The 23,581-nt window shown below is 46.8% G+C and overlaps 1 protein-coding gene across 3 annotated transcripts in view; it reads right to left on the bottom strand.

Annotated features, from left to right (window-relative positions):
* Positions 1-1,089: 1,089 nt before the first annotated feature.
* Positions 1,090-23,581, bottom strand: part of GLI2 (GLI family zinc finger 2) — a 199,942-nt gene continuing 177,450 nt past the window's right edge. For all 3 annotated transcript variants that reach the window (XM_057430184.1, XM_057430183.1, XM_057430185.1), the window contains 6 exons: positions 21,847-21,978; positions 18,070-18,219; positions 14,243-14,407; positions 9,926-10,207; positions 6,542-6,878; positions 1,090-5,504 (listed from right to left, as the gene is read on the bottom strand). In XM_057430184.1, the coding sequence (XP_057286167.1) occupies positions 3,148-5,504; positions 6,542-6,878; positions 9,926-10,207; positions 14,243-14,407; positions 18,070-18,219; positions 21,847-21,978 (3,423 nt within the window). In that variant the 3' untranslated portion in view covers positions 1,090-3,147. The remainder of the gene's footprint in view (positions 5,505-6,541; positions 6,879-9,925; positions 10,208-14,242; positions 14,408-18,069; positions 18,220-21,846; positions 21,979-23,581) is intronic.

Raw genomic sequence — 23,581 nt, 5'->3', positions numbered from 1 at the left:
TAAGCCCTTCTCCTGTGCTGTTCTTGCTGCAGTGTCATCCTCAGCCTCGGTGCCTGTTTTTCTGCACCTCTATCGCATTGTTGAGTGGAAGCTCAAGGCAAGACCATTTCACATCCATGCAGTGACTCACACACCAGCCCCATCAGCTCCTCACCAGCTGCTCCTAAGCGTCACCAGAGTCCACTGACTCTGTTGGTGTGATGACAGACCAAGACCAACCACCATTACCAAACAAAAACCAGTAACAACAGACACAAGGAATTATGAAAAAAATTACTTTTTAATGTACAAAAGGTTTATATACAGGTTCAGCATGTTACCTCCATTCTTATGATGTAGAAAACAGCTATAAATGTTCTTAAGATATAAATTTGAAAGAACAATTCACCTACAGTACTCTTAGCAATGATGTCTTCTATACATAATATATACAGTGCTGGAATGGTTATTTTAATACTTTTTCAGTAAATGAAGGACCACCACTGAAAAGTCTGAGAAATCTCAAGTCATCGGAGATTTGGTTTTGCTTTTGTATTTGATCTTTCGCTAATGAGATATCTGTGAAGAGGGACTCAGTAGCCATCATTGCCCTATGCAGCTGCTCAAAAAAATCAGATTAGCAGCTGAAGGACACACAAAAGCCTGATCCATCTCAGCACAAGGGATGCCCAGTTGTACTCCAAGCATCCAGGACAACATACAATGTCCTAAAATATGTACTGCCCTTTTTCATAAATGCAAAGGCAAGGGCAAGGTCAGTAACTACAGGAGGATATATACAGCAGACTATAAAACAATCCCTTTAGACACAACTTTCATGGGAGACACAAACAAACAGCCAGGCACCTTGCTTCGCTTTCCTGTCCTCATGCACCCTGGACATCAGCAAGAGTCATGGTGGCCTTGAGGGGTGAAGGGTGGAGGTGAGAGTGTCCTGTGTGCACCCTCTGCATTTGGGATGAGGACGGGTGAGACCGCAGGATGCAGAGTAGCACCTCCCTGAAACAGCTGTACCAAGGGCTACCCAGCAGCAGCTCTGCCCCAGCCCACCACTGCCAAGCATAGTTGTTTTGTACTGGTATCCAGAAGGTTTGCCTGGAAGTAACACATGGCATTTTCATGCCAGCCCCTGGTGATGCTTTGAAGAGTGAGCCTGACATCAGTTTGTGCAAAAGGAAAACAGCGATACCAGAAAGCACCTCTATAGAGCTGTCCCTGTCCTGTTCAGGGGACAGAGGCAGATGCAAGTGAGAACACCACATACGTATAGGGGGAGGAGGGGATACAGGAAGGGGAAAGTGAAGCTTTTCTAGTCAAACTGTGAGAATATGGGGAGGGATGTCACACTTGTTCCCTGCCCTTCAACATATGGGATACAAAGCACTGGATGCTATCAAAGCAGAATGAGGAGAGCTGTCTTTGTCCAATGCAGTCGGAAGTTAAGCAAAGCCTCCTTTCCAAGCACATGCACCCCACCACTTATACCCTTTTCCCTAATGACAGTAAAAATAAATAATGCAACTGAGACTTAATTCAGTGCCAGATAGGACAGGTCTGGAAACAGCTGGTCATTATTACAAGCAGTTGTATTTTGGTGCAGGATTTGGCTTTGGGAGGTCCTGCTCCTCCCATCTCTTCACCAAGGACACTTCCAGGAGATTCTCACTGACCAAACTACCATTTTGACTCAAATCCTCTTTTGCAATTAGCCAGATGCTTGCTTACACTGTAGACTGCAGGTGCAGTGCTGAACGGAACCAGGAGGGTACAAAGAGTATATATATATACTGTAGCACAAAGCACTAGCCAAACTAATGTCCTGGGCTTTCCATGGTATATTTTTTGGATACAGCAGCTCTTTTGATGCTGACCAAAGCTGTGGGACATGTTAACGTAGCACTGGGTGCATGCCAACCAGTGTCCTTGTAGGGCAGCGTGTATTAGCTCATGCTTGGCCTTGCATCAGTGCAGCCACACGCCTGTTGCATGCATGGAGCCCAGGCAGAGCCCTGCATGGAGCACATTATACAGACAAAACCTGGACAGATAAACCAGCTCCCACAATGCTTGCACAGTGCTGACCGAGCTGAAACAACCATAAAATTCTCTCCATCACCATCACTTTTGTATGCGAGCACCTCAACATGGAAAACCCAACTGAAAGTGAAGCCGTTGCAAAGCTGCACAGGGATATGGTAATGCATGCTTCAGAGATGTGACATTACAGATGCACGCGGGGCCCCCGCAAAAAGTCACTGTGCTCAGAAGGCGCAAAGTTATGCGTGTGTGTCAGTCTGCATGCTGGAGCCTTCTTGCCACGGGGGGATTATTTCCCAGTGATTGCTGTTCCCAGGCCTCTGCTCCACTCTGCACATGAGATAAACCACGTTGTAAACACATCTGATCAAAGTGTGCATTCACCTTTTATGTGTCTCATCAATGTGTCTTTCCAATGTTTTCTCAGAAACACCACTATGTTTTTATAAATGTACATTTTATATACGCTTCTGGCAATACACTATGTTTGATTTTTAAAGGAAGAGAGGCCTTGGCTACTTAGCAAGAAAGCATGGTAAGGCACTTTCCTGAGAAGCTGTTTGGAATCAACGCTCTTTGCAAGGTACAAAGGTATTTATGGTATAAAACAATACTGCTGGCAGAGGGCTTGTTTGGAGACGTAACTAAACCCTACTCTCATCAGAGCAGAATACATAATATGGCTTTTATTCTGATCAAAACCACATCCTCCCATTTCTTTCTGGGGTGGGTTCAAATGTGAGTTTTTGCAAACATAACTAAGGAAAAATGGTGGGGAGTGCTATTTAAAGGGCTGCTGGGGAGGGAGGGTTTCGTCTCTAACCACGCTCATGCTGTCTCCTAGCTTGATGGTGATACTGTTCAGTGCTCTGGGAAACCAAGCCAGAAAATAATACTAGAGGTGCACCCATGTGGTGCTGAACTGCCTGGATATAGTTTGCATAATTCTGTACAGAGACTTTAAAAAAGAATTATTTTGAATCCCTTTAATGTATTTAATACTTATAAAAAACCCCTATGCTATTGAAACAGATTATTTTTGAAAAGCACATTCATAAAACTGCTTCATGCAGAGCCCCTTAGATAGAGCTAAGGCTTTGTGCTTTACTGTTATGACATCATGTTTAGAAATTTACTCTCTTCTGCCAGCGTGGTTAGCATGGAGCTCATATCGCCTATCGCCATATTGCTTATTCCTGTGGGTATGGTAGGCAGTGTCAGAGAGTTTCGTGGAGTCGTCAGGCGAGAGGAGTTCTGGGAGAGGTTCTGCAGGATGCTGGGGCTCAGGGTTCCAGACATCAGGCTCGAATGATCCCCATCGTCCATGATGGCATCAAAATCTATCTGGGGCGGCTCAAGACCTTGCGAGTCCACCGTACTGGACACCTGGTTCGCACCTGGGGAAGGCAGAGTGGCCGGCTTGCTGCTCAGTGCACACTGCTGCTGTCTGACCCGGCAGTCCGTGTGATTATCGAAGCTGCTGTTCTGTTCGTACATGTGGATTTGACCATAATAGTACATCAAGTTGTTTTCCCTTGTGCCATCCATGCACTGCTGGGCTGGTGCTGGCAACATGTCACTGGCTCTTTTATGCACGGCCTCTGCTGCCTCCTGGCCTGGGCTACTATTGTTTGTAGGGTGGGGAGTTCTCATGTAGCTCAGCTGCTGCACAGTGCGGAGGCCTCGGGATCTGTTGGCTGGGCTGGGTTCTGGCGGAGGATGAGGCTGGACCATGCCGGGTGCATACGCCTGTGCCACTGAGCCCATCATGTTCTGCTGAGGCTCAAAGCTGGGCTGGCTGGAAGTCATGACGGGCTGATGAAAGGCCTCCTGAGCCATGGGGAAGTTCAGGTGGGTTGCCTGAGCCGAGTAGTTCTGCTGGCTCGGCTCGTGCATGACCTGGCCCAGCACTGTGTGCTCGCTGTTGCTGCCAACCATTAAAGAAGGGTCAGTTGCCATATCCATTTGCTGAGGGTGAAGGTGGGGTCCAGACTTTGCTGACATGCTACTACAAGAAGGAGCGATCTGATTTGGGTTGCCACTAATTGCACTGGGGCTCAGCATCTGATGAGGTTGGTTATACCCAGTGTGCACAACCAGATCAGGGTTCATACCAGTGCCTAGGCTCATTGGCTGCTGCCGCAGCTGCATACAGTTTAGCCTTTGGCCATCCATGCTCACATTTCTTTGCATAAAACTCTGCTGTGTTACGTTCATACTGTTCTCCGGCAGCTGCATCTGCTGCTGGTTGTAGTTCTGGTACTGACCAAAGTTCTGCTTCTGCTGGACCACTGCTAAGTTTCCTTGTGAAAACTGTTGCTTCGACTGATTAGACATCATATCAACTGTACCTGAGCTGACTTCATTCCACTGGACCGGCATGTTATTTTTATTCATGTCTGAGGAAGCATCAAAGCTCATGGGACACTCTGCCATCATGGGTCCTAAGTGGCTCAGGCTCGCCTCAGCCACAGCCATCCTGCGCTGGCTGGGCAAGGCTGGAGGCTGCAGCTTCCCGCTTCCCTGGAAGCTCTGCATCTCATTGCTATACCCCATGGAAGTGCTCTCAACTGCTGTCCCATTGCTCTGGGATTTGATGTACTGCACCACGTCATCTGGCAGCATAATGTCATCATCTCCGATGGGCGCCTCCGTCTCCCCAGACATGGCCTCCATGGCAATGTTTTCACTGATGCTCAGTGGCCGGGGTGAGTAGGTGTGCCGGGGCAGGCTCCCGTCCGAGCGCCCATAGCTCTGGAGGCCAAAATTCCTCCTGTCTGCGGGGTGTGGAGGATGGAAGGGGTTCATGTTGCTGGTGCTGTTGAAGCGGTGAACTCGTGGGAGGGCCTGGGGGTCTCCAGCAGGTCTCCTCACTGGGTCACTTGCCCTCCTCGTGCAGTTGCCCGGCACCTCGTGGGGAAATGCGGCAGCTGATGGATAGCCATAGGTGTTACCATCGCTGCAACGCCTGGGTCCTGGGGGGAGGCGGATGGAGGGCAAGGTGGGGTCTGGTCCATCCATTAGTGAGATCCTGTTCTTCAGGGTCATCCTCTCCATGTTTGGCAGGGGAGTTGGGGGAGGGCCCCCTGTGGCAGCAGCATACTTGGCTTTCAGCCTATAGTGTTGAGCTGGTGTGAGGTTCAGCAGACCCGGCATGCCGCTGCACTGGCTTGCCTCACTCGACCGACGGGAGGCGTCCGTTGAAATTGGGTCATAGGAGTCAGCAGAGCTCGTGTTATTGGGACGGTGCCCAAGCTGCGAAGCCTCGCTGGAACGGCGGCTGGAGAAGTAGGGGGAGATCCCTGATGATCTGCGGCTGACGGTGTAGGCAGAGCTGATGGTGCTTGTTGTGCTATCACGGCGCTCGTTGAGTTGGTTCAGCATCGTAACCTCACTGACAGACAGCTCCATTATTCTAGGATTAGGCAGCGTAGCAGAAGAACCACCACTATTTTCTAGAATGGAGCCTGAGAGAAAGGTTACAGGGAAGAAAAGATTCAGTTAGCTGAGAAATTTCACTTGGTAGTGTTCTTAGTGCCAAATACAGACACCCCAAATATTTTATTGGAACTACAGTGAATTTCATTTGCTGCCAGTGAATTCAAAGCCTCTTCTCCAGCACTGTGTCCATGCACAAAGAGCAAGAAGGCTGAGGGGAGAAGATAAGAAGTCCCTGCTGCAGAGTCTTTGCAATGTGTACCCCACTGATACTCAGCTGCTGAGGAAGTGCCTCCATATGGGCCTCTCTTAGAAGGAAAATGTAGGACTGGTGTGAACAGAGCCAAAGGGACAGCACATAGCTACAACCACAGCTGCTCACCGGCACAGATGCACAGCAGTCAGGGATAGGAGGCTGAGAGCCCAAGAGTTGACATTCAAAGGCTCTTCCCAGAGTACACCAAGAAGCTCCAATATACCCCAAGGTTCAGTATAACCCAGGCCCTATGCCTTGGGACTTCCTGGCAAAGCTAAAGCACTGAAGGGTTCATAAAAAAACCTTTATCAGGAATTCCCAACCAGGAGGAAACTAGCATATGAAGCTGCAGGCGACAGCCAGGAGCTCTCAAAGTGACAAAAGGCCTGCCAGAGCAAGATCAGGGATGGAGGGCTTGTCTGGATTGCTGCTGTGCTCCAGCAGTCTCCTAGGAGGCACATTGGCCCTGGGGGAACTGTTACTTCTGGAACAAACCCAAGCAGTCTTGCGCCTACCACTAGGACAGTGAAGACAGCTGTGGCTGGGTCCTGCGCAAGCCCAGAAACATGGACACCAACACCTCTGACTCCCTTCACAGCTCCATAGCACTCAGCATCTGGGCTTCTGTTGCACATCACCAGATGGCTGTGCTTACACCCAAGCTCTGCATTTTACCTGACATCTCTATCCAGCAAGGGCTGACTCAGAGGCAATAAGAAATGATGCTCCTCCAGGGCAGATTCTCTGTTATGAAACCTGAGTCAGACTCTGGAGGGTTCCTACAGCAGATGGCCCACAACCAGAGCTTACCATTTCCTGAGATGGGAGGCAGCTTGGTGTTTCTGGCTTGTGGAGCTGGGCTCACCCATGAGCAGGAATCCTTAACTGTCTTGAGTTTCTCTTTCTTCAGCTGTTCAAGTCGTTGCATCGTCGTCATGTGTTTCCTTAGGTGCAGGCTGACTGTTGAATTACCAGATGAGACTGTTGAGTCCACAACAGGAGCATTGTCATCCAACGCTGTCAGATCTCCCAGACTTCCCCCACTGTGCATGTTCATTTCTACTCCACTGTCATTGTTGTTGGTGCTGCCAAGGGGCGACGGTTCACTGCTGCATGACGACTGGCCACCAGGACTGGACTGACACATCTTGGGGAGGGAAAAGAGAGGCAGTTGGGCAGGTGGAAACATTGATGGAAAAAAACCATAAGCCCAACATCCCCAGCAGGCTCCACATGCTGTGCCCTATCACAGGCTCTCCCCTCTCGTTACCCTTCCCTGCTGCAGAATCTCAGCTCTACCAGAGGGCAGGGGCAACTTCCCTGGGGTTGGAGGGAAGGGCAGAACCCCACAGCTAGAAAAACTACGGTAGATTCAACTGGAGGATGGAGAGAATCCAAATGCTGTTCCTCCAAAAGATTAAGGACAGAGGCTTCTCGAAGAAAATCATCACGTTACCTGGTTGTGCAAGGTATACTGCGGCAAGCACCAGCTTATCTAAAATAAGATCAAGGCCTAAGTATTTCAGACACGATGTATTTCTGTCTTTAAAATACCCTAACATATAATTAGGTTAGCTGACAAACTTCCCAGTCGGATAAAAACCTGGTTCACTGTTTGCAAACTCCCACTTGCAGGTAAGGCAGATAAGCAACATAAATATTTATTTCATTTACATTAGGAATTGCATATCACATTGAATAGCTTATTTGCAGCAGACACTAAATGGTCTGAACTTGCTGCTACCAGACAGGATGCCTTGGATTCTCTGCTCCAGGCCCATGCTCCAGCAAAAAATGGGAGTGCTGAAAAGGCAACATACTTTGCCCCAAGCCAAAGTGGGAGCGCAGGGTGATGCAGTGTTTTACTTTGCTCTCTAGCAGTCCCTATGGGCAGGGCTGACTGCCTCTGATGGCCTCATTGCCCTTAAATGTGGATGACAGAGACTGCAATCCCAGGATTTAATAGCAAGCTGTGATGCTGGAAGAAAGCTGTCAAAGGGAATCCTCAGGCACTGTGTCCTCCCCCTTTTTGCACTCAAGCAAATATCCTCTACCCCTCCCCACTGCTCCCCATGCCTCTGCCTGCACCCTGTGGGGGTTAGCTGGAGACAGGAGGTCTGCAGGAGACCATGCTTTATACAGCTATTTTAATACAAAGGATTTCTTTGCTCACCTTAGTACCGACTGTCCTTAGGAAGGTAGAGTAAGGAAGGGTAAGTGGGAATAAAGAACAGGTTGTTAGGACAAAGACAGCAGAAACAGAAAGGACCATGTTAGTAAAAAGAGGAAGAGGGGAGTGCAGAATACAACACAAATTGCCAACATTCCCCACCCCCTTCCTGTACCTCATCTTCCCTACCTACCCTTTTTTGGGGCCCAGATAAAAAACCCTAGGAGAGACTTCCTACCCATCTCCATCTGTCTGGGATGAGACCCAAAAATAGGCCTCGGAGTGATATGAACCAGTGAAACATCTCACCCCTACCACCACCCTACCCTTAACCAGGAAACAGGAGATGGACATGGACCTGCCAGGTCAGATGTTGCCTGTTAGATGTACACAAGTACACAGCTCTGGATGGGGAAAGCGGACAGGGATATCCGGCTCATGGCCCTGCTGCCAGAGAGACCGCTTGACTGCAACCCCGGGAGCACAGAGCCCTAAGAAAACAACCTCACACTTTCAGACAAACAGGGTGGGGAGCAGTGATTGCATCCATGTTTTCATAGTTAAAAAACATCAAAACACATGGAGCAAGAGTACTGGAGAGAGGTCATTCTGTCCAGTGGTTCTCACACTCAGTCTTTGTAACCCAATACAGAGCCTCATCACAGTAAAACTGTTCCTTCAATCATTTAGAGACACTTTGGATGTGAAAATCCACAGTTCCTTTGAAACATGCTGCTCATTAGTAATGTGTCCAGCAACACCTCCCTTAACATTTTTGAGAAAAATCTTTGTAGCTTCAGGGCATGTTGTTTCATAAGAATAACAGTCTTTCAGCCTGGATTCAAATCAACAAAAGCTTTGGAGCTCAGAGTCCTTTCAGCACTAGTGAGAAGTCTGGGGACTATGAGAACACCCTCCTTTGCAGGTTAATGTCTTTACTGCTGTATCCAGACCATACCCTGCCTCACTCTAAGCTGGTGCAGCAGATCAGAACTTCTGAGTATGAATGTGAAGAAAAACATCAAAAGGCAAAAGTGACTTGCGTGCTGCAATGATCCATCTCCTCCACCAGCAGTGGTGGGCTGAGGAGCAGGTGGGCTCCCTGTATGGGGTGGAAGAGACCCATCACTGTAAACACCTCATTAGCACCATCGACCACACAATTGCCTACTAAGAAGGTGCTGTAATGGCCAGGAGGCTGATAAATGGCCTTCTGCTGGTGGTCACTCATGGGACTGTAAAATGTGACCACAGTTGACTTCAAGCCTGTACTCTGTGGGCCACAGCACCGCTCCCATGTTTATTCCTGGTTTCACTTCCCTGCCTCATCATCCCACTACAGTTTTCTGTGGCATCTGGGAGTCGTGTGCTCCTGTAGACTACAGTACTCCTGTACTTCGAGCAATCTGCTCTAGCTGACCTTGCTGGAGCAGGGAGGTTGGACTAGACAATCACAAGAAGTCCCTGACAACCCCAGAGATTCTGTGCTTCTGAATATGGAATTGAAATTGCTTTAAGATCCCAGCAGAAGTAAACCAGTTACTTTTATTCCCACTGGCTACATCAGACAGCCCACAACAAACTTGTGCCACGAAAACTGCTGTGCAGCAGCAGCCTGGAAAGAAAACCAGCGAAGGACATGAGGAGGAGAAAATGGACCGCTTAAGCCAGGACTTCTGCTTCAGCTGTTGCTCAGTTAAAATTGGTGAGGTAAGTAAGGCTCATTTGACCACAATGCTCTGAGTTTTACCAGCTTTAACAGCACAAGGAGGCCAAGCTCAACACTGGGCATCACATGGCCCCCATAACTACAAGGGTGAGAATTTGTGATGCTGGGTAGGAAGGCACAAAATGTACTGAACTGTGCTCTGACTTGCAGCTTCATCTCTGGACATGAACTTTAGGGTGTTGGCAGGTGAAGGGCAACTGCCCCTAGAGGTAAATGGCATGCAAATGCTTCATGCCCCCACTGTGTTGGAGAAACTAGGGGCCGTGTCACTTCTGCCAAGAGCAACCGCTCTTACCACAGAATTCTCCGTCTTTATCATTTTGACTTGTAAGCAATCCTCTGTGCTCCTTGTGGTGCTGTTGGCCTCAGGGCTCTCCTCTGAAACTTTGCTGCTCTGCTTGGCACTTGCCTCGTTGTCCCCATTTTCCTTGAGCGGAGGTGGCCTTGGGTGAACATCATTGCGCTGCTTCTTTGTGACGTGGGCATCAGGCCCGTGCACGGTCTTGACGTGTTTCCTGAGGGAGCTAGGGTCTGTGTACCGCTTTGTGCAGCCAGGGATTTTACAGACGTAGGGTTTCTGTCAATAGAAGCAAATCTTGGGTTATATTTAGAACAAGTCCAAATATTCCAGTGTATGGGCCAAGCAAATACAATGTGCACAGCAGCTGGCAGCAGCAAAATGTGGAGCATCTGCTCTGCAGGATTCTATAAGACTGGGATCACTAAGATGTGATATATGGACTGCTGCTGATCCACACAGACCTGGCCAGTCATTTTATGTTGGCTGAACACCTTGTTTTCAGTTTCTGGATTAAAAGACAGCAAAGAATTCATAAAATATTTTCCTAATATTATTTTCCCGTGTATGTGTTTGCTTGGGTAGCCACAGGAATGTTTCCTGATTATGCATGGGAGGGAGGTGATGTAGGGACTGAGCAGAACACATTCTCTCTGCTAAGGTGGGGCCTACACAGAGAAAATGTCCGAGATCTTCTGGCTGATGGAATTCCAGGGAAACCAAGCCAGACTGGATTCGCCCTACCCAATCTATCATACCACTCCAGCACCTGTCACCTTGAAATCTGTTATTGTGCAAAACTAACCACAGGCATGCAATGCTTTTTTCAGACGATAGCACTCTAGTCCCAAATTCATGAATCATTGATTGCCACAGGAAAACAAGGCTGAAGCCACACTTCTGAAAACAGAAGTCAGCAGACAGATACTTTTTGTCTTTCAACTTTTTTCTTTTTTTTTATTATTGAGTTTCCAAATCCAAAGCGTATTAGTGCTGCAGTTGTTTGAGCTGCTGCTGCTGCGCTGGAAGCTCTGAACTCATGACAAGTTCCGCTTTCAGCCTCACAGCTACTCCAAGTATTTTTCTGCCAATGCACTAGGATAGGTCCATGAAAAAAAACAGATGGATGTTGTTTGAAGGCTACCCAAAATGACCATTCCTATTCTCTTTTTTCACCTGTTTTGCAATTTTATCCAGAAGCTTCAGTGTAAAAATACAAAGGATTATATATTCTTTGGAGAAAGCTAGCATCATCACATGAAAAACATTGGAAGTCTGGTTTTCATTCAACAGCATGCTTCCTGACTGATCTTGTCACATCAGTTGAACAAACTAAATCCTCGTAACACTCCACTGATGTAAATATTTAAAAATTGTAAAGCTGGGTATACCAAAGCATAGAAGGTAAAATAGTTCGTTTATGAATCTCATGCAACCTTTTGGACAAGGCATTATAGAATTATTACTGGTGCTATTAAAACCTACTCTAAAGAACAGAAGCCCCACCACACATGCTAAAGAACTTGACATAAAATAGTTCAAAAATTTTTTTATAAAGACCCTTTAAGCACTAAAGTTCTGATTTTTCAGAAACTGGTTATTAGGGTAAAACAATCGCTGTTGCTTGGACAGCAGACACTCCACCGCCATTACTATCCTCTTCATCAGGCCATAGCTCCTGCAAGTGAACTGAGCACAACTGCTTTTTTATTGGTGTGCCTTCAGATATCCCGAGTTACCTAGGTTTTGACATCTAATGCAGTGTATGACCTACTGAAGTTGACAATTTGGATATCTCAGATGCCTTCCTCCTACTCCCATACACATACAACATGACAGTTCTCAAGGTGGGAGAACTGGAGGCACCCAGCAGAACTGAATTTCTGCAATTTTACCCATGTTTAGCTTGAATTGGAAAAAATGTCACTGAGTCTTCGGCGTGCTGTGAATTTGTGCCACTCTTTTGTATATGCACTGGAGACCGGTCATGGAAGGAAAGTCTTTTTCCCAGTAGTAACTTTGAAGGTATCCCCTGAAGGTATTCAAATAATCACTCAAAGTTTAAAATGAAATAACACACAGGACATCTCCACAGTCAAACAAAAGCCAGTGTGGTAATATATCCCAAGCCTTGAACTGCAGCATGTTTGTACCATACACCTATATCCTATTAAAGAATGATGGAGACAAACACAGGGAACCTGGAACCTCCCCCTTACAGGACTAATGAATGACTAACTCTGAAAATGTGGTGTATCCCATGTAAACACTGCAAGCTGAGGGAAATACTTAGTAGGTAGCTAGGAACCACAACAGAGTTACTGATGGGTAATGTGAAATATTCACAGCCACAAACTCCTGCTTTGTATCCATGTGGTTTTGTGAGCCAAGGTCTCGGTGCAGTTTGCTAACCTACTTGTCATGGCCACAGCTGATTGCAGGATTCTCACTCACCTGGGTCTGCTGCCCAATACAATGAGCTTTGCCTAGAGGGATGCCACCTGTTGCAAAGGATCATTTTGTAGGTTCCTCAAAAAAAGGGTGTCAAATATATATGACCCAGAGAACCATTACACACAGCCTCCTACAGATCTCTCACAAGTCTTGAGGCATGCCTGTGTTGCATCAAGGAGGATCACTTGGGAAACTGAACCCATCAAAGAAATTACATTTAATAATACAGCCAAAGCCAAAATTCTGCATGTAGGAACATGGGGACACCAGGTGGCCCAACAAGAAGAGAAACTCTGGCCTCCCTAGGAAGGATCCTGGAAAAGCTCTAGAGAGCCACGTTCAAGTGATCTATGGGCAAAACCCAGCTCATGTACTGCTTCACTGTGCACAAACCGGACAAAGTGCGTCTGTATCCAGCACTGAAAGTTGTAGCGGTAGGCTTGATCCATCCACATCAGAATCCTTAGGGATGAAAGTGAGATGTAAAATGGATTTAAGGACAGGAAAAAATGCTGCAGTAAAGGGAATCTTCAGTGGCTTGATTGACTTACTTATTCAGCTTATGAGAAAGAAGACTGTAGTGTTATGAGGTGGAAATGGCAACACTGGACATTGGATCCAGCACTGGAGGAAGGCAGAGAAAGTATCCAGGGCTGGAAAACAAGAAATTTCTAATACCTGAAGTGTGAGATTAAATCACAACTGCCTACCTTTCAGAGGAATAAGCCTTAACAGAGAGCAAACGATGTTTTAGTCAAACACCAGTTACTGGGATTGAAGGCTGCTGAGTGAATGGGAAGTTGCACACCTTGTTGATCCCTCCTGGCCCCAAGGTTGGTGTAGCCTTAAACCAGTCCTAAACTACCCAGTGCCAGTGTGGATATGGATTAATTTTAACCTGTGTCCTGCTGGTGAAGGACAATTCTGATGTTTAGGTTCATATCGAAACCAATTAAAGTAACACTGGGATCTGAGTCATTCATTGGGTACATCTCAGCATCACACAGCATGAAAGTGCATCCTAGACTTTGAGTCCTTATTCTGACTCTAACAAAATCTCTGAAACCTAAAAAGTTTTGGTTATCACCGACACCTGTTATGCCAGATACAGAAATACTCCCAACAAGCCCTTTGTAGACACAGCATCACTTTGAAAAGCTGTCATCCATACCAATTGTGTTCCATTCTCCAACAGTCTATATTTAACTGCTGCAAATTAGGCTACACACTAAATTCTTCATGGCTGCAAACACTATTAGAACTTTGGAGTGTTGTTTTTTCTTCCCCTGTCAGCTAATTAGTGGTAATACAAATTTCAATCATTGGCTGTGGTTGATTGCAACAGACCATCACACATGTTACAATAAAGGCAATTTCCTCTGCTCCGCAACTACTAATAGTAAGTCTTAATTAGCCAAGGTTAACAAAGCATTGCATTGTGCTCTGTCATTGTACATCAAACGATGGAGGGAGTATTATTTCCAGAGCGTCAGGATGCAGGGTAGCAGTTATACTACTGCAAGTCTGCTTTACAGTAACATTAAACACCACATGCACAACTGTACAACCCTATTTGCACTATTAAAAATTATAAATCTGGAAATGCATTTTTTAATTTCCAAAGCCAATTAAAAAGTTTGCATACTTTAACATCTGTTTATGGTTTCAAACATTGCTTTCATAAATATAAAGCTAACGTGGTCTGGCTTTCCAGCAAAATAAATCCCATTAAAAAATAAGAAAAACCTCTCATTACAGTGGGTTTCTTTTTACATGAGTCCAGCGTGTAAAGTGTATGTTTATTGTGAGCAAAATAAAAAAACCCAACCCTCCACTGAGCTGCGGTGAGCCCAGGCTTACCTCATTGGAATGTGTCCTGTTCTGGTGCTTGGCTCTGTCCGAGGCATTGGAAAAGGCTTTATTGCAGCCTTCGTGTTCACAGACGTAAGGTTTTTCTCCAGTGTGGGACCTCAGGTGTGTCTTTAAGTTCTCCAGGCGGGAATAGGCTTTGGAGCAACCCTCAAACTAAAATAAAAAAAAAACCAAACCAAAACAAAACATAAGAGGAGTGATTAATTAACCAGAAAAAATTTATTCTCCCCCCTGCTTAAGCCCTTCTCATCTGTTTCTCATTCTTTCTTTTTAACTTCCCTTTAAAGGACTTGTGTTTTAGGAAACAACATCCACTTTGTTGGGAGAACTCACTTCCCTAGGCTGGCTGAGAGTTTCAGCAGTGAGTCATGTTTAAGGTGCTGCTCCTTGTTGGGTACCCACCTGACATTTCAACAAGAGACTCTTTTTTCCAGCAGGGTTGAACACCCCTCCACTCCTACAAGGGCTCTCTTAGCCCTTCCCACCATCTGTCTGCAGCTAACACACTCAGAAGCGGAGGACCTCTCCCTCCCACCAGACAACTGACAGCTTCTTGACAGTGTGACCAGCTTTGCAATCTCAATAGCACCAGCACTAGAGATGCCAGACCATTCTCTTAACACACAAGCAGAAATCTAGCAAGCTTTGAAGTTTCCCAAATTACAGCTTGGGCCTACCCTCGGAGGATGCTGTGGTCAGGTGGTCTGACATTACCAGTTTAAAAAACAAGACTCTCAGTCTTGAAGACAGATGGATATTTGGATGACAGAACAGGCCAGGAAGCTTCCTACTGGAAGGAACCCAGCTGCCCACACAACGAGAAGGAGCAGCTTAGGAAACATGGTGAGGCTTTGGATGATGTAAGTACTGACACCCTTCACTCTGGCTGGGCTGGAGGCTTCTGCCTGCACCTGCCCTGTCTGCAGCAGGGGAGGGTTTCATCTCAAACCAAGAAAGCCACCTTAAACACTTTTTGACCAAACAAATGGGAACTTACAAACACTGGAAGAAGTTTAAAGAAATGCAACACCCTCTTCTAGCTAAATGCTGCACTCACTGTTCAGCTGGGAGCATTGAAAAGTCCATGTTGCACTTCCTATGCAAGCACCTTAAAACATACTCTAAACTTCAACAGTCTCTTCCGTTGTAATGTATGCAAGCCTCGAGGTATTGTATTTTAGCCAGTTCACTCAAATGCATTTGCAAGTTCAGTCCAGGTGTGACAGGACTTCACATGGCTCTGTTGGGTCTTGGCCAGTGAAGAAACGGTATCAGAGCAGGACAGATCACGCAAAGTGTCTGATTACCCTGTGGGCAGCTATGTGGTTCTATGTGTCCAGAAATATGGACCTTTTGGGCAGAGGCCAAAGGCAGCTGCATGCAATAGCAATGGTACCTGTCTCTTTGTGCTCCACAGGCATAGGACTCATCTGCACTGCTAAGGGGCCAGGCACACATGCAGCCCATGAAACCCATTAAGCATGTGGGCACAGGTTAATCCCGTATAACTTTGTTGTGCTGGAAAAGAAGTGGGGTTACTTAAGCTTCTTTTTAAGGCCTACAATAGGGATGGTGGACTTAAAGCACATTTGCCCCACTTTCTTGAGATACCCAGTTCTGTTCAATGACAGTAGGGGCACCCTGAAAGAGCCGATTTCTTCCACAGCTTTGTCAGGGTGGGTTGGATCCAGTATCCTTTCCTCAGACAACTTTCATTAGCCCATTTGGACCACAGAATACGCCACAGCTTTGAGGTAGTACAGTATATCCTGTTCTTCTTTTGCCCTGTACAAAGAGTCCTTTACAACTCAAATTGCTTGCAGTTACTGAAATACATAATTCCACTTGCTGGAAAACAAAGGGAACTCAGCATGAGGCAACTTATGTGTCCATTCTGGTTTTGCTAGATACTGACACAAAAATGAACAGTTATTAAGAACAAAAGTACAGAGGCCATATTTTCAAGTAAGATCCTCTCAGCAAAGCACGCTGCGCATGTTCAAAGCAGTCGTTCCCACTCTTACGTGTGGATTTGATTATGTCAGTGGGAGTTCTGGCTGTCATCTGTTGAAATAATCCTTGACAAAATCCCAGGCTGCAATTTGGCTCATGTGTAGCTTTATGTACACCACAAACTTCTTGTCTGAAACAAATGGCACTTTGAAAAAAATCACTGACAGATTTAGACAAAGAATGCTCTGCCACAGAAGGGCACTGTCTGCAGAGCTGCCATGTATACCAGGCAATTGGAAACCAGTGGTGCGCCAGTTCAGAGAGCTGCTGCAACATACTGCATTTGAAGGACTGCAGCTCTCCAGGAGGCAGAGGATGACTTGAGATTCAAACACAGCCTTGCTATTGCTCCAGTTTGTCACAACTAAGGCTTGAAACAAGCAGGACTGTGCAGCAGATTGAGCTTTTTCCTGCTCCATTACAGCACTGAATAAGATTCAGTCCTTGTTGCTTTTTGTCTTCTTTCTACCAGCAATGGCAGGGCTAGACTTTCTCTCCTTACTTTGTAGCACATTGATGATCAACATCCCTTGATACTTTTAAGGAACACTGGCAACAAAGGACATAGCCCTCTGCCCCAGGGAGCTTATATTCTGAATTAGATGTACACAGGGCTGGAAGATTGATAAAGGAACCATGCAGCAAGCAAATCATAAACATCCTAATATTTGTAAGAAGGAGCTGGAGCAGAGCCAGGGAGGGAGCAGGGCTGGAAGTGACTAATGGCAAAGAAGAGGAGGACGATATGGAAGGAGGGCTCAAACATCTGCTGAGCAGAGAGACTCATCCCTGAGACTCTGAGGAGAGGAACAGTGTAACACTGACAGCGGAGGAGGTATGAAAAACTGGCAGGAGAAGAAGACAGGGAGCAGAGGATGAAGGCAGGGATCAAAAGACAGGGATGGACCTTCAGGAGGAAAAAGGGCTGAAGCATATGTGAAAACAGATGGTGAACACCTCTCCTACCAGTTGATCACAGCCACTAAACTCCCCAGCTTGCTTGTCTTTTGTGCCCCCATCAGGCATCCTTGGCTGCCCCATGTCAGAAAGGAGTGCAGTGGCAGACTCCATGTGTGAGGGCAGATAAGGGCTTTAATATCTTGAGGTCGAGGTGGAGGTGAGCCCTGCTCTCTCATGTGCCAGGTGAACAGTACCCACAGGGCTGAGAGACAAAATAGCACTCCATGCTCCTTCTCAGGCAGTGTTTAACACCAGGTACAGTACTTCTTGCATGCAGAAAGTCTGGGGACTGAGATCCTCTTGGGGTTTAATTACTCAGCAGTTGACCTCATCTCTGGATTAAGAAAGCAGAGACAGGAGATGTTGGCCCAGCATCCCAGGCTGGATACAGGCCTGTGTGCACACTCATGCACGTGACTGAGGGAAACTCACAGTCCCAGCAGCAGCACTGGGTGATGCTAAGTTAGACATGAGTAGGGTTAGGTGGTTCCCCACAGTGTGCTGGTACTGGATTTCCTTCTTGGATGTAAACAATTAAATTGGCTGCTTTTCCACCTTAAGTGACTTGTCTTGAGTCACTCTGGATCTCTCAGGTGAACCCATTTTTCCCAGCTAACACCTTCACCACCCTCCTTGACCACTTGCCCTGTCCCCAGGGTGTAACCTGCAAGTAGCTATAACCCAGACACAGACCACTGCACTGGCTCTATAGAGCGCCAGCAGGTATCTTGGGAGAGCCCTGCCTGCAGCCATGCACCTGTGTCTGCACACACATTTTTGTGACCACCAAAGTCCAAGGTCCACTTGCCAAGCTGAGATGCACCATATCCCTGCCAGCTCACCGTGCACTTGTGTGGCTTCTCTCCTGTGTGCCTTCGCATGTGTACCACCAACATGTACTGAGCCTTGAAGGGCTTCTGCTCCCGAGTGCAGTCCTGCCAGCGGCAGACAAACTCCTTCTTCTCGCCATGGATGTGATCGTTGTTGATGTGCTGGTAAGAGAGAAGGGAGAAGTAGATCACTCCTAAAAGAGCTGATGCCAGCAAAACACGCACAGTACAATGAAAGCCTCCACTGTACTCGTGGTCCAGCACTGCACCTGGGTCCCAGGTGCACAGATAACACCAGGGACACAGGAGTCAGCTCTGCGGTCTGGTGTGTCCTGCAGGAGAAGGTGCACAGCACCCAGCACACCTGGCACTGGGTCCAAAGCAGCTATAAACAGGAAGATTGCAAAAGTAATGGGCACCCATAATATCAGGGAATGAGAAGCCCTGTTGGTGTCTCTGGAGCTTCCTGATGCCACTGCTGGAGAGGATGACCAAGTCATTTTTGTCTCTGCTGAATCTTCCTGTGCCATATTTATGCAGCTGGGACCCTTTCCTGGGGTGCTGCTGCAGCATGGGGGAGAGGAGGAGACAAGCTTTAGTTAGAATCAATGATCTTAAAGTCTTTTCCAACCTCAATGACTCTTATGATTCTAAGCCTGTTTGTGCGCCAGCCCAGACTCCAGCCCCAAAACATCCACCTGCTGTCCAGAGCTGGCGGCTAGCAGGAAATGACAGCATCTGTGAGCTATGAGCCAAGGAAAGCTTGGCAGCCTCAATTAGTGCTAGTTACTTGGGTCCCTGAAATCCTGCGCTGGGGTGTTGAAAAGCCAGTCCCAGAACAGTGCCTTCCTCCATCCTGGGAGGAAGATGAGAGTCGCTTTTTCCCAGCCTAGGGCAGATGAAGCTCTGCTGAAAACAGAGCTGGAGATGAGACCATCAGCAGCGTTGCTCCCGCAGCAGCCCTGTCTCTCTGAATGGGGTCTTGCTGCCAAAAATAATGCCTGTCCTTGCTCCTGTGTTTTCAGCAGACATTCTCTGACAGGAAATCCTAAAATAAACCACTTTGGGTTTGGGGTTTGTTATTTTTCTATTTTGTGCTGAGATTTTTTTCCAGTCCCCTCCCTCAACTCCCTGGCCAGGCACACATGTTGTGGCTTGGGATGAGCCTTTCTTGGGGTGGTGAGGCAGCATGAGGACACAAAACCACATTAAAGCAGAATCACTGACCTTCACGGTCCCAGCTAAATCCAGCCCCAGTATTTTGTGTGCTGTGGCCCAATCCTGGGGACAGGGAACTGCTGCTTGGGGCACCAAGCGAACCAGGGGCAAGCGAAGGTGCAGTGGTCAGCTGGTCCATCAAGCACCGCAGTTAAACACTGAGAGCCAAAGCTGCATGCCAGGAAGGTCAGGGGAGGCTGGTTTTGGAGCTCAGCTGCCTATAGTTCTGGTTTTATAACACAACACTGGTGCGAGATTTTAGCCTCAGATGGTGGAAATCTGGTGAACTCCCCAGGAGACCATGGGCACACTAAACCACATCCAGGCCAGACTGGGAAGAGACCTCCTAGCTCTGTTTGTGTGGAAGTCAGTATGACTTACGACCAAGACTACACATGACAACGCTAGAAGCTGGGGAGTACAGAGGCTCACTGGTCCTGTTTGGGGCAGAGGAAGACACATTTATGGGAGGGAGACTGCAGCCTCCCTTCAGGCCGATTAACTCACTGGGCAACATCTACTTCCCATCACACAGTGGAGGAGCAGTTGCAAAACTTACCACTCTTCAGCTATGGCTCCACAGACCCCATCAAATCCCCACCTGGCTGGAGGCTTTGCTTAGGTTTCTCTCAAATTAAGTGTGACCTTTGAGGCTGGGAGAAGCTGTGCTGCTTGAAAAAATATGTCCTCACTCCTGCTGTTCCCCATTGATACTCGCTTTACTTACAAGCATGTGGCCCACTGTGCATCGAGAATGGACCCTACACATCCATGTATTTCGCTCTTCAGACAAACTAGTTTTTCCAAGCATAGTGGGATGCCACCTTCTCAGAAGTTGGCCCACGACATCTGTATTTCATTTTCATGTATATTTTGGGCATCCCAAATCCACAACCCCATGTTGCTAGTAACCATAGTACAGAAGTCTCTGTTTTTATAACCCTCCAAATGTAGGAAAATCTTAGGCATTCTTTCAGATATTTTTCTTTGGGTTTTCTCTGGAAATAAATTGTGCTGAGGTGCCTGGATCTGCCCTGCACTTTGCTCTAGGCAGAGTTAAAGAGTTTTTCTTATGTCTGAGAGGAAAACACACAAATACTGCTGGACAAATATGAGCACAGCCCATCTGACAGGGCTGCTGTGGTTTAACCCCAGAAAAGCAACGCCCTCTGGCATGCAGTATGCAACCCATTAAGCACCTTATCACTCACTTGGTTCTGAAAACCATTTCCAAATCTGTCTGTACTCAAGGACCTTTTGCACTGAACCACTGGCAGAGGTGGGCAGGTGCTAGCCTTAAATGGATGAAGAGCACATCCCCAAATTATCATTTAGAATGTGGTCCCTCTAGGCTAAGATAATGTTCATATGCAGAGCTTGGGGAAGTGGAGACTAATGCCTACTTGGTGGTGTCTAAACATGACTAAAATGAAGATGTATGAAGATGCATGAAAAAGAGCAGACATGAGCCCTCAGGAGGAAGGCTACACATCAGTCACACATGGGTGGCCCCTAGCAGGCTTGGAGCCTGGCTGAGGCAAGAAGCAAAAGGCTAAAGGGAAAGGAGAAGGTAGCAGGTCCTGTCACAAAATTTGCTTATTCCAACATATTTCTGCAAGCAGCAGCATCGCTGGGGCTGGTGAATTCCCAGAAGCTGTGGGCTAGCTTCAAATAAAAGGGACTCACACCACAGACCCAAAATGAGGACTGGGAAGGTACTGGTCTGGTGGCACGATGGGTCTCAGATACAGATCATGTCTGATTTCACAGGCACTCACTCAAGAGTTTGAGTGATTTGTTGATCCCAGAAACCAAAGGAAACCAAATGGTGGATTCCCAGGTAAAGCAGAGCACACAAAAGGTTCTTGGAATTAATTAGAACTGAAAATCTGATTAATGACTTGGTCTGGGGATCCTTCAGAGAGCAGTTTTGACACTGGTTTGGGGACATCTCTGTGATTACAGAAGCCATATTTCCCAAATTTTTAAAAAATCAATCCACTTTCTATATTTTGTGCCCTGATACAGACTCTGGAACATGTCTCCAAACTCTGGAAGTGCTCTATTTTTGTAGGAGGAATTAGCTGAGCAGGTTAACAGCCCCTGAGTGATATGCTCCACAGTTCATGTCACAGCAGCATAGAAGACTTTCATGGCTTAGACAAGGTCTGAGGACAGTATGGGCGATCCCTGACCCACAGCTAGTATAGGTGCATGAGGAGGCTCAGCGACTACGATCAGTGAAGAGGGAAGGGCTCAGGCCCCTTCCTCATTTTCTGATCAGATCCTCTGCACACAGCCTTCTGTCACTGGGTCGTGCACGAGGGAAACCGAATCTGCAGCCTCAGCAGCTGAGAAAAGAGCACATCAAATAATCTATGAAAGGCTTCTTGCAGCTAAACTTGGGAGCAGTGACCCGCTTTGGCAGTGTTTACACACCGTGTCTCTGATTTGCACCTTTAGTAGCTCCCAGAGTGAGCTCTGGCTGTACAGCAGCTAGTGATAAAAAATGAGGACAAGTGTACAGAAACCCAGATTTATCACTGGGGTTTCCTCCCAACCATTACTCACATGGACGAGCTGCTCTTGAGTGTCATATTCCTTTGTGCACCCTTCCCAGTGACAGTTCGTCTCATAAATAACCTCAGGCTCCTGTTTACATTCATCCTTATCTAGGTCTTCTTTCAGGTCTGTCAGATGCTCCTGCAACACACAATGGTGTATTGTATAAGGTGAACTTCTTTCATCTGAATTCCTCCATCACTCATAGATTACAGGGCAGGTATCAACTGATCACAAAACTGTGCTCGTTGTGACAACATAACGTCCTGAATTACTGTGAAATAATGAGTTACAGAGTTTTGGTAGAAACAGATCAGAGTTAAGGACAAGACATGAAACACCCTGAAGCCACAGTCCCAGCAGTGCCTGGCTCCAGCCAGGTAGGTAGGCAGTCCCAGGAAAGGCTTTTGACCTTTGGCTGTGTTCTTTGCTGGAGCAAAACTTCTGATCTGGGGGCAGTGGGGAAATATAAGCATGAAGAAACCACAGAGCAGTAAGAGCCTTATGGTTACCACACTCACTCGACGTGGGTTGAGGAGAGGGGCTTCTGTTTTCTGCATCTCTGAACAGATGAGAAAATTACACCTAATTCTTAACCAAAGATTTATGCCTGCAGAGTGATCCACAGGGACAAAGTGGTGAGCCTTCAAAGCATTTCTCTGAGACAGGGAAATTTAGGAAGCCTGAGCAAGACCCAGTGAAGAGCAGAGCTCTGGGGGCTCTGGACGCAGAAATGAGTTATTTTAATGCTGAGCATCCTGTGAGCTCTCTCCTTAACTTCTCTGTCTAGCCAGCTACTCAGGGCTAAATGAAGCACTGAAGACTTTTCTTACGGCTGCTCTGAGGATTAAAGCATAGGCAGCTATGTCGTAGTATAACATACCATATAATTAGTACAAGTCAGAGGTAAGGACGTTGGTTCTGCATGTGTCAGACACTTCCACTACTGCCACACAATCAGCAGCCAATATTGGCTTAGTAATTTAGCAATACAAAACCCAGGAGGTTTTGACCCCTTCGCTCCTTTTCCTCCCAATTACTACTACTGCCTAGCACAGAGCATCCCGCCTCCAGGATGAGGCCATTTCAGACACTGTTCCTCATGATCTGTTGGCCCCATAAGTGTGCAGACACAGCAGATCTGCTTCAGACTGCTTCTGACCTGCCCAAACAGACCTATCTGGTTGCCTACAGAGGGGCTACCACGACTTAACGGCACTGTATGATTTGGGAAGTGAGAGGTACTGTACAAGAGTTCAACAGTTTTCATTAAATAGCTCTTGACATACATGCCAGCTGTGACTTTTCAATTCACAAGTCAAAATATGGAGACAAAGAGATTTGCTTTAATTAGCTCCTAATTTAAAAAAAAATATTGTCAGTTGGCTCTTGGGACAGGAAACTGTAGTAATTTACAGAAAGATTTCTGGAGATTCAAACTGTATCACAGCCCAGAGCACTAGTCTGAGAAAGCTCAAACAGCAGGTTGGATTTTTCCCCCCTGCTACTCCTATTTGGTTGAGCTGTGAACATTATTTGAACATTATTTTTGTTGGACTGTTTCTCTCCAGGCAAAGCGTGGTCCCTGGAAAAGTGAATTTTTCTGCTAAAAAATCTTGTTTTGCCAAAATTTTTACATTTTCTTTTGGAAAAATGATATGGAAACAATTTTAATTTATTGAAGAGGATTGTGTAGTTTCATTTCTGTCAAGCTCAACATTAATCTGAATCTGTACTGGAGCTA

This window comes from Pezoporus wallicus, unplaced genomic scaffold (assembly GCF_028554395.1).
Source record: "Pezoporus wallicus isolate ANWC-B61680 ecotype Strahan unplaced genomic scaffold, APGP_CSIRO_Pwel_v1 contig_5261, whole genome shotgun sequence".
Taxonomy (NCBI): Eukaryota; Metazoa; Chordata; class Aves; order Psittaciformes; family Psittacidae; genus Pezoporus; species Pezoporus wallicus.
The sequence above is the reverse complement of the archived record's forward strand: the minus strand, read 5'-3'. Positions and strand labels throughout refer to the sequence as shown.